A 20,224-nucleotide genomic window follows, 5' to 3' on the forward strand; every position below is an offset into this window, starting at 1 on the left:
TCTTTCTTTCTTTCTTTTTCTTTCTTTCTTTCTTTCTTTTTCTTTCTTTTTTGCTGTTGTTGCATGCTTAGCAAATTCTGTAAATGCTAAGATCTCCTTTGCTGGAACCACAGAGCTCCAAGCTGATGAGACAGACAAGGATGTGAAAAGAATGAGGACAAGAGAAACCCCATCATGTTCCAAGTCTTGTCATCAGAGCCAAGCTGACCTACAGCTAACCACTGCTATCCATATTTACAATGGAAAAGCCTTTATAAAGGCTTTATAAAGAAGGTGACAAGATCTCAAACCCATGAGCTTTTTTTTCCATTGCCTTCTCAGGCATGGCTGACCTGAAATTTGTGCCATTAGAAGGGTTTTTTATTTGGAGGTCGGGGAGCGGAGAAGCCTTCATCATTTTTAGCAACGCTAATCCCCAAACCCCAAACCTCCTCCTGGCTCCTTCATTATCCACTCCTAAAATAGTTACCTTTCCATCCCTCAAGGTGATATATAGTCTATGCACTCCAAAATGCCAAAACAATCAGGTGCCAATTTTTAAGTACTAAAAATATGCTCCTGCCAACAGTTGTAATGGTATGCTGCAGGGGAAAGAGTGGTATACTGAAGAGAGAAAAATCAAAGAATAATGCTTTGGAGGAGACAGCAAAAGGCTGCAGTAGGTTGGAGCAGCCATAACGCCAGTCCAAGCACAGAGCTTTGGAGAAATGTCTGATTTGGACTCGTCTTTCTTTTGTCTCCCAATCCATCTTCCCCTGCTGTCCTGCTCAGTCATTTCTTTATCACAGCATCACTTACTGCTTTAGTTTTCTATCTTACTTCACTTTTTATGTTCTCCATTATTTCAGTAAATGTTTCCTTATTAGCCCATTTCCTTCCACAGAAGTAAGCACAAACATAAAATTCTGGAACTAACAGCTGCCGAGTGCTGCTGAATACAAAAGGTTTACCTACATTTGACACAGAAGAATATTTGTGTGGAGGGAAATCTCTTTTTATAGGGGCGCAGATACAACCGTAAAAATAAGAGGTGTTGTTGAGAATGCAGGTTGCTCCTCATATATAACACATCACTAAAACTTACATGAGATTTACTACTGATATAGGCTTCATGTGTTTGCAATACCTCTTCTCATCTCCTGCTTCTGCCCAGAGTTGGCTGTACAAGGCCCATTGCAGCAGAGCCCGCTTCTGGCTTGTTGTGGTTCTGCACCTGAATGAACATTATTAATAAGCAGCAACTGGTGCAGGTGAAAAAGCTATTACCGCCCAACTGGCTATGTGTTGGCTGAGTTCATAAGATCATAGAGTTGCCTGGGTTGAAAAGGACCACAATGATCATCGAGTTTCAACCCCTCTGCTATGTGCAGGGTCGCCAACCAGCAGACCAGGCTGCCCAGAGCCACGTCCAGTCTGGCCTTGAATGCCTCCAGGGATGGGGCATCCACATCCTCCTTGGACAACCTGTTCCAGTGCTTCACCACACTCTGTGTGAAAAACTTCCTCCTAATATCTACCCTAAATCTCCTCTATCTCAGTTTAAGACCATTCCCCCTTGTCCTATCACTATCCACCCTCATAAACAGCTGTTCACCCTCCTGTTTATACGCTCTCTTCAAGTACTGGAAGGCCACAATGAGGTCTCCCGAAGCCTTCTCTTCTCCAAGCTAAACAAGCCCAGTTCCTTCAACCTTTTCTCTTAGGAGAGGTGCTCCAGCCCTCTGGTCATCTTAGTGGCCCTCCTCTGGAACTGCTCCAAGAGTTCCATGTGCTTCTTGTACTGAGTTGGGACCAAAGCACAAAGTAGTTGTGACATATTTTAGCTGCAAAGAGAAGAAGAAAAGGACAAGGATGTTTTCTTTTCACTGACTCCTTCTTACACAAACGCTTCTACCAAGGACTCAAAACCACACACATGGCCTTATTCTGTGAACTATTCCTGTTAACCCAAATAGCAAACGTAAGAACATAGAAAAAATGGAACAAGCAGACAAGACAGAAAAGTTGAATGAGCATCAGCTCTTCTTATTTTAATGAAGAAATATTTCAAGTTAATATCAGTGCATATTTAGAAATAGCATGTGATACTCCCAGTGCCAAATACATCAGCAAATTACAGTTTCAAAACTTTATAAATTAATTGCAAGGAAAAAAAAAACAACTAAGAGTAACATAGAAAGTAACATTCAAAATAAACATCCTGCTTGTTGCACTGTGTCAATTATATTCCTGACAAGTAAACAGTAAGAGAAGTCCAGTATCTTGTGGTAATTAGGCTCTCCAGAACAGCATTTATTTTTCTACAAATGAGTTAAGCTGTCTGCGTATACTTCTGATGTGTAATTAAATGTTATTCTTAGCTGCTACAAAGAAATTTAATCATGACAAAGTAGAATTTCATTCCATGATTCAGAATCAAACTAACTCGATAACACTGCCTTCAGGTTACACTCACTGGCAATGGTCAGCAGAGCATAGGAAGAGCTACATGTGAGCACATTTGGCTGTTACATAAAATGGCTTTTTTTTTTCTTCTGGTTTCACAGCCTCATAACAATACTGTTTTTCAACGTTGTTCCCAGTCATTGTTTTTAACATGGTTCATCAACATATCCTGAATCAATCACTGATATAAATAACTCCAGTGACAAAATCCATTATGAGAGGACACAGAGCTGCAACCTGAAAGCTGTACCGAATGATTTTAAGGTGGAACTGTCATCATTCTATCAAACAAAAAAAAAGCCAACAAGAAACAAAATCCAGAGTAGAAGCAGTATCTCCAATTAACTGGCAACAGTGGAATCTGAAAAATGGAGTTATAATCTTAAGAGAGATATTTTAATTCACGGTGGGTTTTAATGCAATACAAATCATACCAAAGCGAAAAAGAGGTGCACATTTAAAGCTTGCAAGTGTGATACAAAAATATTCTCTAGTTCTTTCACCATTTTCACACAGGGAGTCTGATTCCTTAGTGGAAGAAGCTAAAATACATTCTCTTTCCTACCCCGTTGCTGTACATATGGACAATTCCCTTGATATCAGGAAATGGCATTTCCCCATCAAAAATCCCAGCCGTGGCAATCACAGGCTTTCTGGTAGTGAGCGTTTGGTGATTCTGCTTTTAGAAGTACATTTTCAGGCAGGTGAAAGGATGCACATTTCTTTCACTCCTAGTCTGCTATGCAAGTCATATTCATCAACCCCATAACTTCAGTCCCCCTGAAATCTGCATCGCCTGGGATGCCTTGGAAATCTAATGTGATACTACGACACTGAGATGGGTGCCAGCTTATGAGACATCAGGCTAAGTCAGACTAGCGGGAAAAGGCACGTGCTTCGTGTTTCACAGGGACACCTGAAGGTTGCTTGCTACCATAAGCCACGCTCCTGAAGCTGCCGTGGGTCTGCGTGTTACCCAGAGGGCACAGCTCACACCCGACGCCGGTGAGGTAACAGGGAGTTGTGAGCGCTCACTGCTGCTTATGGCACGTGGACATGGCGGTTCTGTGAGCCCAGCTGGAAGGCCCGGCGCGCTGTGGGCAACGCAGACACAAGGAAGGCTGCAGCCCGGCTAGGCCACAAAATAAAAACCCATGTCATTAAGCTGCACACATTCCTCTTATGCACAGATACAGGGTGCGCAAAGTAAGCTGTTTGCTCTGTAAGGTTTAATGTTTTGCATATGTAAAATAATCGGCTAATACTGCAATAGAATCAAAAATCATGCACTAGATAAACAGAGCTCCTTCCCCATGAACGTTTTATTCTGCTTTAGGGAGTGTCTCACGATTTGCCAGCTTTCCAGGCCCTTTCTGAGAACACAGTATTTAGATAAAACTGAAAAACAAAATTCCAGAGAAAAAAAGGTTTTGATTTTACTTGCGATGCAGCTGGGGCAGATGCAACTGAGCTGCTGCAATGCACCGAGGAGTAACAAAAATTCAACATGAATATCAGAAGAATAAATATATAACCTAAATTAATCTCTGTAAATACATTCACAGGTCCACTTAAGACACCCTTACGCATAACTCATACTTCATCTGCAGATAGAGATGGGTGTTAGTTCATGGGGAAAGCCATTTATCATACGACCCAGTTTATCTGCCGTTATTCCAGCAAAAATGAGTAGCAAATTTGAAAAACTACATTTATTTTCCCCAGACCAACCACACAGAGGCTTAGGTCACAAATTCTATTATTTCCAATGTTCAGTCGATAAGGCTTTATTTACACGTTTTTACTATAAATTTGGGAAAAAGTTTGGTGAAATGTGCAAGAAAAGACAGCACATCCCACTGACCGGAGACTAACATCTGCTTATGGTTTAATGCTAACCCACAGGCAGCCAATTAAAGTCCCATATATCCACGTTTTTACATAAAGTTTCCTTCCAGATTCTGTCAGAAGCATACTAGCAGTCAGGCCACCTAGAAACAGCAAAGATGGCAAAGTTTTCTTGAGGCTTAATTTGGAATGAACACTTTTTCCAGGGAACTTGTTTCTTCTTTTAGAATCCTTTGCATCATAAAACTCTATTAGCAACCTATAAACAGAGAAAAGCAGGTGGTCACATTTATGCTGATGACATGTCGCTAATCTAACAATTTAACAATAGGTAGCAGCTCATCTGCAGCGCGTTCAAACAATTGCTATGCTTAAGAATGCGATATAAAAGTAACATCAAGCATCAAGCACTCAATCTGAAGCCCTGTCATCAGTAAAAGCATATTTTCCTTAGGGAACAACTTCAATATTGGATATAAAGGTTGAAAAATAACCCTCTTCATTCAGGATTCAGCAAATAAGCCAAGAGTACTGGGCAATATCTTAAGATAAAATATCACACAGTTAGTCATTAGAAATTGAAGTGGGAGATAAAGTATCTTCATTGAAATAAACTAATAAATAACCAGTGCTCACAGGACAAAGTATTTTGGAAATCAAACGCACATGAATAAAAGGTGACACCAGTAGTAGTAGTAATTTTTTTCTCTATCTTTCATAAACATTAATGAACTGATTTGAAAATTCTAAGTTTTTGCAGCTCTAAATGTGCATGAGATTATTTTGGTACCAGGGAGGATTCCAGTCAGCAGGAGTCTGCAAATGAGATGAAGATGATCACTGCTTGATTTTGCTGGTCTTCACTAGAAGACTGCTTGTGGGACGCTGAACAGCCTTCTATGCTACATACCAGTTCCTTGGCTAGGAAATTAAATTACCTACAGATCCTCAACTTCTAAGTCACTTTAGTAACAGTGCCATGTTTACAGATAAGCATGTTAATTTTTCAAAAATCACTGGTCAAACTCATCCATTTGCTTACTCTCCCATGGAACGCCAGAATAATTTTAAAGCAAGCACACCTGAAGTACCTGGCAAATTTCTGACTCACATAACATATTCAGTGATTTAGAAGGTAAAAAGATTCAGCTCCCCTAGGATGCTTCAAACATGGCAAATCAACATCTGACAATACTTAAATCCCACATCTAGGCACATCTTTATTCTGGCACACAATGCTCATTAGTGATCTTATCTAGAGGTGCTGGAGAGATTCAGGCACTTGTGCTGTGATTCAAAGGTGGTTAGGACAGATAAAAAATTACCTAACTTCCCATGGTATGCAATGGGAATAGATGGTAAGTGTCTATGGATTACTTCTGTTCTTATCCAATCACTACCTGATGGAAAACTCATACACAATTTTGGCCAGAGATTGGACCAAGACCTACCAAGGTTAGGAAGGTCTAGCCATAATGCTAATTACTAAGCCAGAGCAAATCTCCTTTTTCTTTGCTTGTTTGCCTTGAGAATCTTGAACTGCTAGATGCACAGAACTCAGCCTCGAGAACATAAATTATATGTAACTCTGAGTATGAGTCTGGCCTAGAACATGCTTCTGAAGCTCTAAGAAAGGCCTAAGACCCATGGATTTCAGCTTTAATCGCAGAGGTATTACAAATAATATGCACAGGAGTATCAAACCACTTGTCCTCAGAGAGTCCTACAGCTTGCGCTGCTGATAACACAGAGATCACAGGCATATCTATAAATATCAAAGAAGAAAGCAAGCCTCTTGAAACAGAAAGTTCAGCTCAGTGCTACTCACTTATCCTTTATTTCAAAACGTTCATGAAGCCACCTTCTCATATACATCTGCTCTTCTGGAATGTCCTTCAGTTCAATTCGATCAATGAAAATATGAACTCTTGGGCATTCCTTGCAAAGAAACTCTAAAAGAGAACAAAATAACAGGACCGAGTTACAGAAACACTGTACAGCATTTATTCAATCTAAAATATGCTGAAAGGCTGACCTCACAGCTGTTAAAAGCCTCGAAAGGTTAACTTTGGTTTTCAAAAGCCTTCCCTGTTTATGTTTGAATTCTGAGTGCCTCACTGAACTTAGCAGCCGTCTGACCTACTGACGCTGTTATGAAGGGCTGGCTATCAGGTGTGGCACAGAAGAATGTTCTAAAAAGCACAGCAGGAAAACATCGCACTTCTACCTCAGCAGCAATCTGCTCACTCTGTATTGTTTGATGCCGTAACTTCTCTGCAAGAAAGTTATCCAGCCTGCAATTTGGATCAAAGTTAGCAATCCTCTTGTCTTCTCTTAGTAAAATCTAAGTCTTGCTTGCTCCTGGATGATGAAAAATAGCCCTACTGCAATTTCCCTTCCCCACTTTTTCAATTTTTCCCTGGAAAAATGTAGCAAGCAAGCATTAAGCCAGTTACTGATAAAACTCCATTATCCAAATGGCTTTGTGGAATATCTTACAAGTAATAAAAGGTTGAATACTGCATTTGGCATGAAAAATCCATCAGCGTTTGTCTATTAATATGCATATATCAGTAGCAACAGGGATTGCAGGAATGATAGCATCCCCATACAAAAAGATTAATGATGTGTGCATGGAAGTACTTGGAATTTTGGACAACTTTCATATTCTGCAAAGGGAGAAGTGCCTTTCTACTATAAAGATGGGCAACAAATCTAACACAGACTGGGTGGTCCCTTCAGGTTGTTGACATTTTTTTGGACAGTCATGTACACGTACAGAAGACTCTGACCCATAATTGTTGGGGGTATCTCAAAGAATGTCTGTGCAAAATAATTGTCACTGCATGTACATCTTTATTATTGTCTGTCAAAGCAGATATTCCCCACATTTGCTTTTCTTCTTGGCAAGATTATTCTGTTTTTAAGGACATTATAATCCTTATCATATACTAGAAATTGCCTTAAGGAATTTTAAAAGCCTTTTCATGCAAATACATTTGTGCTTTTGCAAAGGGGGATAGAAGAGATAAAGGGATCAGTAAAGTCTTATGGCACGTTGATGCAGACTGCGTCTAGTCCTCATGCAGAGAGACCTTCACTGTACAGACCTCAGCACACAGAGAGCGACACAGTCTACCATCAGCTCAAGGGTTCACCAAGGGCTCCAACCAGAAACAGACCCAGCTCCTAGCTATGGCAAACACAACCAACACTAAACGTAGCACTGCTCTTAAAGATTTAGCAAAGCCATCTTCTAGCTACAGCTATTAGATGGAAGGCAAGTGAAGGACTTGGAGGTCCAGAATGATGGAATGTAGACACAACTATCTTCAGGTTCATGCACAGTGTTTTTCCTAGCCGCAATGCAATCAAAGTTCATGCATCCGAGAAGAGGTTTTCCTATCTGCTTTTAATGGTCAGAAAGGATTTCCCAGATCTGATTCTATGGGGATATCATCCAAGACACCATATGAAGGTCATTCACTGTACAAGCACCTAGAAATATATTGTCAATATTTTAAAAGGATGGACATATTGTCTGTATCTTAACTGCTTATAATGTTCACTGATGTATAAATCCTCTTTTGGAGGGACATTATCTATTACATGGGACATTCTAAAAATACACAGATCTGCATTATAGAAAACAAGAGCCTAGAAGCCAAATGGTATGTTGTTTTTTGTACTACTATAAAAAGCATCTCTGTCATGCATATTGGGCCCTGGCAGAAGGTCTAGGTTTAAAATATATTTCAAATGTTCTACGTGTTGTATGGTGAACGTTTCTTTTTATTCATAGCACACAGGTTGTTCTGCATAGGAACTAATGGCTCCTTCCTGATGTTATTTATAATCTCAGTCATGAATGATTAAAGAAAATTACAAAAGTTTTCTAAGTTAGATGAGAGGATTGTTAATAGCCACGTGATAATTTTAAAACTAATGTTACACTTCATAAAAAAGACTGGTATTTGATTATTTAAAGACAGCAACAGAGTGCATTATCAAACTCAAGTTAACAAAAATGGAGTAAGATACTGATATTTTGAAAGGAATACTTTCCCCACTGAAGTCTGAAATGTAGCAACACCACTAATCTGCTTTGAAATAACCCCCCCTCCAAAAATACTTAAGCTTTGCTGCTATTTCTTCTACACTAAAGTTCCAGTGCAAGCTGCTTCTTTCTAATCCCTGTATTGTCTTCAGTCAGTCTACATTTTGTCCACAGATGTGAAGACCCTAAAACTTCCTCTTCCCACTATGTAAATCCCAATGTTCTTCTCCACAGCCTTGCAATTAAGTACAGCCTTGCTGAAGGCTGTGTGATCTGCATTTATAAGGGCTTCCCTAGAGAGGATCAATATTCCCACCCATTGACTCAAAGCCATTTTATCCAAAGCCTGGACATCCAGTACATCTGCAAATGACCTTGTAACACGTGCAATCAAGCTAGTCAGGGAACCTGATTAGTCTTTAACTATCCAATTCATTTAATGGTCTAATGCAACTAATGTTGGTTTTTTTTTTTTCTTTCTTTCTTTTTTTTTTTTTTTTTAAGGTGCATAATATCACTGCAGTCACTTAAGAACACCAATGGATAAAAACGGTTTACTGACAGGTTGTTTTTGAGAAGAAACAGCTGGATTTTATCAACACAGCCTCTAAAGGTTTGTGGTGGTCCCATGACCCTTAATTTCACATTTAGCTTAACTCCCCAAAGACTTATGTAATTAAGCTAAGAAACAAAATCTTATTGAAGCAATTTATTATGTGCAAATTACATCCAACTTCTGGGACATTAGCCCTTAAGGCCAACATCTGACAGACTTTTCAGATCCCTAAATTTGGCAGAATTCGTTGTAATTAACAGCAGGAACAGGCAAGCCTGAACTCTCCTTCAAAAGACAAAATATAAGTGCAAATCATGCATTATAATCAAGCATACCAGGGACAGCGTAGTCAATCAAGGATCAAGGATGATTTAGCTTAAATGGCCATCAACAACTTGTGTGGGGGCCAAGAGGACTGATCCTGATTTCTATCTGGTTAAATAATGAATACAAGTGCAGGATGTTTATAATGCCTTAAATGACCAATCATAGCAGAAAGAAAGAATTGAAAAGAATAAAGGGGACCTTACAGTTCTCTTCTTAAACTGTGAATTGCCAGCCCTTTCCCTGTGGGACAGAATACATGAATCCTTCATTCCTGGGTTAGCAGCACAGAATTAGAATTAATGAAAGGGATGCAATTACTTCCAGGATAGGGACCAGCTTCCCAGAGTTTTTAATTGCAACCAAAGATTTTGCACGCAGTGTTTTGCTTGCTGGGACTTCAGCAAAGTTCTGTCAGTTTTCAGTTCCTCACACTCAAAAGTCAATTAATTCTATTTAAGTTAGCAGCACTACCAGGGAAAGTGAGGGAAGGAGAGAAGCTCCAAAACTTACACATGCCTGATATTGAGTATGGATATATAAATGGTTTTAGAACGCTTTTCCCCTAATGATAGCATGGAAGTTTATCTCAGCTCTCCAAATTCTTTGTCTTGCCCCTTAAGGAAGTTGTGGCAGTGACATTGTACTTAAACAGATATTCCAGTCTTCAATTACTAATGAAGTCTGGTTTTATAATGCACTTGCAATATGACAGCAATAGGGTAGCTCAGATTCCAGCCTCTTACACTGGCTCTTTAAGTGCTTCATCATTACTACCAAAGTCCTTCACAATTAAGAAAGGGGAAGTGGAAGCCTGATATAGTCAAATCCATTTCAACAACCCCCAGTTATTTCCTATTTTAATGGATTTCAGTAATGTTTGCAATAGGGTGAGAGTGGTATCACAGGAAACTGAGATCTGAATAATGTATTTTTATTCAAAAGAACACATAACAATGCATCCCCTTCAGTAACAAAATACGTGTTGTCCTGTGTACAGTTTGACAGGTAATCTCATGACAGCAAATGTATATTCCTCTGTGAACTGCAGATGCTTTCTTTACTTCTTAAATTTCTATTAGCGTGGATTCAGCTATCAAAGCAGTTTAAAAATGATCTCCTCCTCAAAAGAATGAAATCCTATCTCTCTGCTTTCATTTATTTTTGTACACCAAATTAACCACCAATTGGCAAAATAAACACAGATTTAAGCAATGCATTGTTTCTCAGCTCTGTGCTTTCCATCACCTCAAGTTGAGCTGCCAGGAAACTATTTCATTGCTTGCTCTGAAAAATAAAGCCTTGCTGGAGTGGAACAGCACTGGAAGGGAAAGCAAAGGACAGAAAGAGATCTGTTTCTCCAGGTTAACCTATGAGGGACATAGTGCAGTAAGTGTGTCAGGAGCTGGAGGACCTTTAGATACAAGAAAAATGGGATTCCCCTGAATCCTAACTAAGCCAGGGTGCTGGCAGTGAAAAGGCCTTAGGGAGTACTTCAGCTAGCAGTTGGGAAAAGTAAAAGGTCAGGAAAAGCAATTCAGGTTGACCAAACTTAGGAGGTGAAAATGGCTACAATTTAATGTGAGGACAAAACTCAAAAGCCTTTACTTCAAATAGGAAACCTTAACACAAGGATAAGAGAACAAGAATTTGACTGAATGGGAAATACAGGTGAGAGCACAGCAGCATATGCGAAGGATTTTATACAGCACAGTAGCATAAAGATAGTACAAGGAGACAAAAGCAAAAAAAAAATTTCCTGGTGTATCCTCTAAAAAATACATCCTAGATAGATATATTAGATGGTGTCATGATTGCCTTATTAACAAGATTATAAGCTTGATGACAGTGGTGAGAGCGTTAAGCCAGAGCTGCAATTACAGGACTGGTAGCAGGAGCGTGAGATTCCAGCTATTCGTTTACTGAGCCACACCAGTGCTACATCAAGATGAGGTGCAGAGGAGGAAAGAGTAAATGGCTTCCTGGAACAAGTATTTGCAGAACCCACAAGGAAAGATACCATTCCTAATGGGGCCTAGTGTAGTGTACGGCATTAGTGAAAAGTGGTCTGTAATAACAGTAAAATAAATGTAGAATCATCATATGCAATTAAAGGAACTTTATAACTGAAGAGGGCATAAAGGAAGAGAAGATAAAGTGTCAAAATACTACAGAATCACAGAATCACCAAAGTTGGAAAAGACCTCATAGATCATCCAGTCCAATCATCCATCTATCACCAATATTTCCCATTAAACCATGTCCCTTAGTACAACATCTAAATGTTTCTTGAACACAAGAAGAAACAGCAGAAAAGAAGGCAGCCTACAGGCTGTTAAAAAAAACAAAATACCAAAACTTAGCAAAACTTGTATTAGAAACTCAAATAAAACGTTTGCAATACTAGAAAACTGAAAGTTTATGTGCAACCCATCTGTATGGCTTAATAGGAAAATCACGGATGCTACTACTATATCCCTTCTCTTTTAAAAATAGAAAGCTTGTCCAAAGAAGGAAAATTCACGGATCAGCTCATGCCAAAAGTAAACGTGAAATTAAGAGGATGGAAAAGGAACATAAAAATGCAAAGGATGCACTAATGATTAAACTGTTTGAATACATCAAAAGCAATAAACCAGCTAAAGAACTAGTGAGACTGCTGGATGACAAAGGTGTGAAGAGCGTGGTAAGACCATATAAAAGGGGCTCAAATAATTGCCTGCACCAGTCTTTCTGGCTGAAATTGTCTTACCCTACACCTATTGCGTTCTTTGTACTGCGTTGCTCAAAGGAACTCAATCGATAAGTAAACAGCCAGAAAGTATGAGACTAAATAAACATGCTAGATGCCAGGAAGTCAGCAAAACCAGACAGCATTCATTCCAAAGCTCTCAAAGGTGGAATTTGAAAACAAAAATGTGTAACTCATAATCACAAACAGCCACTGTGCCAGAAAAATGAGGAGTGTCCCTTCCTCAGATGAGGGCTTTAGAGATGATTCTGGGAAATACAAACCAAAGAGTCTTACGTCCCTGGGTAAGATAACAGAGACTATAGTAAGGTTGCTAAGCACAGAGATAATCACAGTCTGCTGGAAAAGAATTGGCACAGATTATATAAAGGGAAATCCTGTCTCACCAATTTGATGGCTTTCTACAGCAGTGTCAAGGAGCAGGCGGATGAAGGGGATTCGCTGGCCATGATATATTTCAATTTTCATAAAGCCTTTGACAGGGTTCTATTGGAGGCTATTAAAGAAACTAAGCTGCTACGGGATTAGAGGAAATGATGCTTTATAGACCAAAAGCTGCTTAAAGGAGAGGAAATAAATGGAGGGACTTAATGGTCACTTTTCAGGATGTCCTGAAAACCCAGCAGCTGGGATTCTCCAGAGACTGATGCTAAGATTGGTTTTATTCCTCATTGTGACCAATGAGCAGACAATGAAGTCTCCAGTTTTTCAGATCTTTTTCAGGAGATCGTAAGCTCTTCTAGGAAATCAAATATCAGATGGTGATGAGGAACATCTAAAGGACCTCCAAGTTGAGCACACAGAGAAAAATGTGGTAGCCAAGCTTCAGCCCAAATAAGTATGGGGAAAAAAAACCTGAAATATGATGCTTAGTTTGGAATTGGTGGCTACAGTTTGGGAGCTCAGTGAATTCTCTGAAACTATCCTCTCAATTAGATAGTAGCAGCCCCAAATCACCCCAGAATACTGGGCAGCATCAGCAAGGATATATTGAGAGCAGGACAAAAGGAGCCTCTTTGCAGCTATATAAAAAGATCGTGAGCCCACAGTTTAAAGAGTTTGCAATTCTGAACTCTGTATCTCAAGGAGAACGTGGAAGTAAAAAGTAATACAGTAGAAAGGAGCAACTAAAATATTTAAGGTGGAAAAGCACCAACAGTATAAACAAGGAAATACTTAAAAGGCTGAATTTTCAGTCTAGAGAAGGGAATCATAGAATTGCTAAGGTTGGAAAAGACCTTAAAGATCTAGTCCAACTGCAACCTAACCGTACTACCCTAACTCTATCAACCCTCTGCTAAATCATGTCCCTGAGCACCATAAAAGCCGAGGGAAAGATGTGAAAGCTTAACAAACACTAAATTTCCCGAAGGTGTCAAATTAGAACCGCATCTTAACAAATCCTGTGATTTCAAGTGTAGATAACGATACTTCCATACCTTTCTAAAGACATTCAGATGTAAAGGACTTTTTACAACTTATATTAGAAAATGGTGCATAGTTTTCTGCACTGGTATCAGCACCAAAGAGCTGCAGAGCATCACTGTAAGCTATGTTGCTGGAACAAGATGTTGTTTGATGAAGACCCACAGTCCTGGCACATCACTGTTCACTGAAGCAATCTTTGAATGGCTTTAATCTGTTTTTTTTTTTTTTTTCTGTTTTTTTTTTTTTTTTTTAAACAGATGCACTCTGGCCTTCGTGCTGCTCTATAACAATTTGTGAACACTATATGCTGGCCAAATTCTGTAGTTTCCTACAGAAATATAAAAGTTTTGATCAACAAGTTGCCAGCAACAGCCTGGATAGTGTTGAGTCTGTGGATTACACCTAAAGGGTCTCACAGATGGTGACTGGAAAAGATCAGATTTATGAGACTCCCCATACAGATATTTCAGTCTTTCCTGACAAATTTTTCAAGTTCCAGAAATGGAAAAAAAAAATTTAATACACATACACACAAAAAAAGAAGAAATGCAAGGATAGGAACAATTCAAAACAATAATCTCTCCAGGCAGTAAAACAGGATCTGTTAGGAACTATGCCAGTACTGTTAGTATTTCTGTTTTTCCCTTTTCTTCAGCCAGTTTGTTTTGATCACCAGAGAACAGTACCACAAACACTGCAGGGAAAAAAAAAAAAAAAGGGACTCTGATGTACAAAAAAACTCCCAAAAACTGACAACAAACATAGGCTCTCAGTGCAGCAATGTATTTCTGGCCAAACCTGATGGTGTGAAGAAGTTAAAGTTGTTATCTTCAGGGTTTAGATGCACTTCTGCATAAGGATCAGGAGTTCCTCAAGCTATTGCACATAAATGCTGCGTGGGCATTCCTTGCTCATACGCACAAGGAACATGGAGCAGAGTGATTTTATAAGCCTCCAGGGTAAATACTTTGAAAATCCGATTTGTTTAGCAAAGGTTTGCTGATGACTGTTCTGTCTTTTGATTATACATTCCCAAAGGGAAGCCACAGATGCCTACATTCAGTAGGAACTGCCTCAAGATAACAGAGATGCACAAGGCTCTTGTTTATGATCAGACAGGCACTTGTCAATACATCTAGGGCTCATGGGGAAATAGGAGGGGTTATTATCCCCACTGAGGGCACGTTTGTAACACACAGGAGCAGCATCCACAAGGGACTGTTGTTTGGGAAGAGGAAGTATCACTGATGCTTGCCTTATTCTTACTACCCTCAGGCATCTGAGTTTCCTTGTTGCAGGGAGCAGGAAACTGGGCTACAGGAACTCCAAATATCTTTCTGTTCTTACTTTGAGATAGGTAAAAAGTCAGATATCCTTACTCCTTCTGGCAACCATGCTCTGGCAGACTTGTTTTGTCTGGTTTTTGGAGTGCAATAAGGAACTACAGCAAAGCTTGTATACATTTCCATGAACTGATGCCACTGTTTGGTAAATGCTGTTATTTACAAACAGAAGCACAATGTGTAATTGTTACAGAACTAAAATACTTTCCATTTACCGAGACAGTGTTTATGTGCAGAATACTGACACACAAGTACAAATCTGTGCCTGAAGTGCCACTTGAAACAAGTCATCCAGAAATTAACAGACAGGCTTTTGTGCTCCTCGAACTACTTTTGTGCTCCTCGAACTACTTTTAATAGGAAATGCAGTAGTCCTAAAGTGACAAATCTAGTCCTACAGAGGACAAGCTAAAAGGCATTCCATTTAAAACTGAATGATTACTTATGCTGTGGTACCAGGTGAAATCACTGCATTTAAAAATGTCATATTTTAATAATTTACACTAAATAAAATCAGAGTTTTCCTTTCAAGCGTGCTTGTAAGATAGAATATCATTTGAACTTTGCTGCCAACCAGTGTTATTATCAAAACTGCTCCAAATATTTCAATAGAAAATTTACATCATGAAACATGAAAGTTAATTGCTTAAATTTTGTTTGAACAGATGCAGCACGACAAATTCATGACATTAGATTTACCATAAAAGTCAAAAAGCCATAAAAGCTATCCCACACTTGCTGCTCACTGAACCACAGAATTGTAGGGGTTGGAAGGGACCTCCAGAGATGTCACCAATGCTGATGTCCAGCCTCTCTTCTGACATCCTTTCTCTCTAAAGAAACTGCAATTTAATTTTCAATGTTTTTCACGCAAGGACAATTAGCAGAGATGTGAACAGCTTATTAGTCACCTCATCATTATAAATCCCATTTTTGAATGTTTTCTATATTTCATACTGTTTATCAGCTCATTATGGTGTGTTTTTTAATTATTTCAACACATCTATAACTACGTGCTTGCTATCATTCTTTGGATATTAAAAGACAGCAGATATGATCAAATTCAGGCTAAAGACCAGATGAAGACTGCTTTCCACTGCTCCAGTTTCTTTGCTATTGTACTGTACTTCACAGCCTAACTGGATCCTAGTAAAAGTACAGACATTTGGAAAAGTGTAATTTCCCCCAGGGAAGTTTGGCTAGTCTGACCTCCTCAAATTATACCGATCAAAGTGATGTACTGATTTTCAGAAATGTGCACACACACATGCTTTCAAAGTGTTTGTTCTGGAATTGATATAGAGCAGAGTCAATAATTCTCAGGAATTCCTCTGACTTCTTCAAGACAGAGTCTACATGTACTTTCTATTTTTGTTCAATGTTTACCATTGTCACATGCTGCTATTTCACACACTCTTTCATCTACAATGGCCAGATAAATACCATCTGGTTTTGGTAAAACCTCCAGGTTGTAGGCAAAATAATAAAGATGTAGATGTGTGCATAATACTCTTTCAGGTGCAAGAACGATGACAGTTCCCACGTCCCATGAGAGCTACTCCTTAACACCAGGCAACACAGGATAATGCAGGACGTGAACACTCAGCCCATTCACTTGGGAGAAGGAAAATTAAGTTCTTTTAAGAATGATAATATATGCTTTTGCTATAGTAAAACATTATCAACAAATCCAGCACAAGCATTTACCTCTTTTCTCTTCTGCTTCTAAGTTGCTTAAGAATTTAAACATGAATTGCATCTTAGCTGTGCTGAACTGCCCATGGGATTATTTGGATCTTAGAATTCTAACGATCACAAATAAATACAGTCTATCAGCATGGTTTTTCCTGCGAGGAATCATCACAGTCTGTCTTTAATGATCTGGACAAACCATCTTCAGTACTGGGAGAGGGAAGGGGTCTGTGAGAAACTGTTATTCTTTGGAGAGGTTGCCATGTGGGGAAAAATTCCACTGGAAACATAACAAGATCCAAACTTGTTGGAATGAAAAGGAATGAATAATGAATACACGGTAGAAAAAAGTACAAAATACAAATTACAACCACTAGCTACAACTGGATGTGAAGAACTAACAACAAGGAATGTCACTGCATACAACTACTAATTAAATCTGTCTCTGAAAACAGAGCTTCCGGCTGGAAAGTGCCAATAAAATATTTAAGTGCATAGACAGCCAAAAAAAATTCAACTCCTTTCAAAGGATATACTACAATAATTTGTCTGCTCTTAAAAGGCAGCATGTTATCAGACCTTCCTGGCATTTGTGGCTCTATTCTAAGCACGAATGCAGAAAGGATGGGGAAGGTCATTTTTCCCAAACGCTAGTATACTGTTCTTGGTTTTAATCCCAGTGAAGAAGTAAACACTATGATATTTCAGTTTTCTAAGGTGAAAAAAAAAAAAATATATATATTTTTTTTCCTAAGAAAGTCTTTTTAAACAAGAAAACTATAAAAATAACACAATTCAGATAATATACTAATTCAAATCTTTTTATTGTATTATATTACTGAACAGACCAGTTGTTGGATGTGAGATATCTTGACCTTCTACATCAGAAATTATTATTTTTTTTCTTCCATGTTACGTCTGGAGGGTCTAAAGGAATGTTCCCCTCTGTAATTTATAAAGCCTCCTTAATCTACATAATTTATATTATATGGAATATATGTGACTGCCACAATAACTTGGAATGTTCTGGATGAATATTTCCTTTATCTACTCTGTAATGGATAACAACTGGTTGGCTTCACTTCATTCTGTGTTACTCCCTTTATTGTTCCTGAGACAGTAATTATTCCAGCCTCACCAGTAATTCTGATACATCCCTGAGAAATGTGTATGTAGCCCTGCCATGAAGGCTGGGCTCCCTGCCCTGGAGTCCTGAGAAGGCTGGATGTGCAGTGGTCACCCCAAACCAATTACCACTTGACACCAGGCACAAGAAACGGCCGACAGGGAAATTCAGTTTGCCAGTTTTGTTCATGTAATTATATTTCATAGAAACTTGAAAGCTCAGTAGGTGAAGAGGGTTTGTAAGGAATTTGAACATTTGCCATTTTATCATTAGGTAATGATATTTTAATAGCTTAATTAACAATCAGGCAGTGAAAAGTCCAGTGTGAGAGTCTAATAATCCAGCCATGAAACAAGATATGCTACAGGGAAGGGGAAACAATTCCATTTGTTTTAAATGGAATCTTGAGTGACAGGGTAAGAGGGAGGCTGTCAATCTTCAAGGGGGTCTGTATTAAAATAAAAAAAAACACCACAAAACTCTAAGTAATAACAATCTCCAAAACTAAATTTAAAAAAAGATTATGTCCTAAGTAAAATACATTAAATCATATAAACCACTTTCAATATTTAACCACAAAACTATCCTAAGAACTTAAAGAGTTAATACGCAGCGTTAGTAGTTATGTTTCCTACCTATTCAGAAAAATTTTAAATTTAGTGAAAACTTAAGAACAGACAATTCCAGAACTTCTAAAAACCAGTATCTGGAAGGATGAACTTGACATCACCATCGAGAAATTGCACCCATTAACAAAGTGAGATGGAAATGGCTGTACTGGCAACTAAGTCCTAGCCCCACACTGACACTGGACCACCTGAGGAGTGCTAAGTTAGCTAAGAATTTACCTGCAAGCCCCTCAGAAAACTCAAGGCTGAACTAATGTGGCATATTTTGCCCTTAACCCAAATTGCAACAGACTGGAAAGTACTACTGTGAGCCAACTAACAACAGACATGCCCAGATACAGCTGAGAGACCTACCAACTGCAAATGGAATGAAAGATGCTGTTCAGCCCTCCAGCGATGGTATAGATAAAGGAATTTTTTAAGATAAGAAACAACTCACCACTCTCCAAATTTCAGAGCTTTCTGTCCAAGTTTTCCCTGGCAGATACCTTGGAACTTACTTTTTATTAACCAACAGATTGTATGACTAATTTACCCTAGTTTCTTAAGGTGCTAATGGAAGGCTAAAATGGTTAAAATACTACATGCAGTAAGTAAAGCCCACTTGTACCAAATGCTTGAAGGTTGCTGGGTATGTTTAGCAATCTGAAAAATTACAAATAAAATATATTACTACATATAAAAAAAAAGCAGGAAGAAAGATAATTTACAATCACATCAGATGCCAGTATTAGAAGAAACATGAAAGTGAAGGGCACCCATTGCTTTCAGCCTCAAGTTCATTTCAACTCCAAAGAGCACTGGTGGTGCACAGAATCTACCAAAGAAATATTCTGTGTGCAAGTCGTTAAGGGAAGGAGAGGACAGGAATGCTGTAGGTAAGCATTATTGAACCAAGTCACTAATCACTGATGCTCCATCAAGGAGTGGTAAGATGGCTGGAGCACTGTGGAGATTATCTCCAGAGCACTGAAAAGTACCAGAAGTTGTCTTCGCATGTTAACATACACGTGGCTGCAGCATGTCTAGAATACATCAACTCACCTGTCATAGATGGTGCTAGTTTTCTTTGTCCTTTGTGGTCCACAGTACCTTCGTATGCCACAGTCACATCATACACTGCATCCAGATAGTCTTTCATTGTGTCAATTGCTACATGAGTTGCCTTCACACGTGGTGTTAGCACATGCTTCAATACAGCAAGTCCTAGAGAGAAAAGAAAATTGAAGTGTTTGAAGGTAATCTGAGTGATACTTCCAAAATGAACACCATGCCAGCAAACTTCAGCACCCCCACTCAAAATCACAAAAGGATTATTTTTAATCTCATTTCTCAGCTGAGAGAGTGCACATGTACACATTGCATTTGCTCTACAGAACACATGTAGAAGATAGAACAGAATCATTACAGGATATTAATGACAAACAGGCTGCTCAACAATAGAGTCCTTGTTACAGCTGTTGCTCAAGAAGTAGAGATGGTTCTAAGGTGGTTCACAGATGATAAAGAAGCATTTCTCCTTACTGTTTATGTTTGTCCAATACAGGTTAAAAAATAATTAACTGAGAAATACAAGACACAGAGAATATCACCACCTGAGACCCTGCCTCAGAAACAGATTTAGTAGATGAGGCATACGCACAGATAAATTTAAGCATGTACAATGCTTATCCAGCATTTTACTTCCAATGGACAAACCAATTCCATCAATATACTGAATCCTAATACTATCCCACAGTAATTAAAGAGCAGTTGTTTTAGACTACACATGCTTAAACAATTTGAGATTTCTCTAAAGCTATAGTGCTAGCAAACGTATTTAAATATCTGATATTTTCTACTTTTGATTCTCTTTTTCTCTGTTTTTCATAGAATCATTAAGGTTGGAAAAGACCTCTAAGATCATATAATTCAACCATCAACCCATCATCACCATGCCCACACACTGGGATAATGGCTATGCTGACTGTCTTCATTTTGAGGAAGGATGACAGAAAGCAGTTAGACTCAAGACAGCTTTAGCG

The 20,224-nt window shown here is 38.8% G+C and overlaps 1 protein-coding gene across 1 annotated transcript in view; it reads right to left on the reverse strand.

Moving 5' to 3' along the window:
- Positions 1–2,000: 2,000 nt before the first annotated feature.
- The window catches only part of AGPAT5 (1-acylglycerol-3-phosphate O-acyltransferase 5), a 55,592-nt gene continuing 37,368 nt past the window's right edge, over positions 2,001–20,224 (reverse strand). The window contains exons 6-8 of the mRNA XM_085217914.1: positions 19,245–19,406; positions 6,122–6,245; positions 2,001–4,552 (exon numbers count right to left, since the gene is read on the reverse strand). Of these exons, the coding sequence (XP_085074040.1) occupies positions 4,327–4,552; positions 6,122–6,245; positions 19,245–19,406 (512 nt within the window). The 3' untranslated portion in view covers positions 2,001–4,326. The remainder of the gene's footprint in view (positions 4,553–6,121; positions 6,246–19,244; positions 19,407–20,224) is intronic.

This window comes from Meleagris gallopavo, chromosome 2, assembly GCF_905368555.1.
Source record: "Meleagris gallopavo chromosome 2, MGAL_WU_HG_1.1, whole genome shotgun sequence".
NCBI classification, from domain to species: domain Eukaryota; kingdom Metazoa; phylum Chordata; class Aves; order Galliformes; family Phasianidae; genus Meleagris; species Meleagris gallopavo.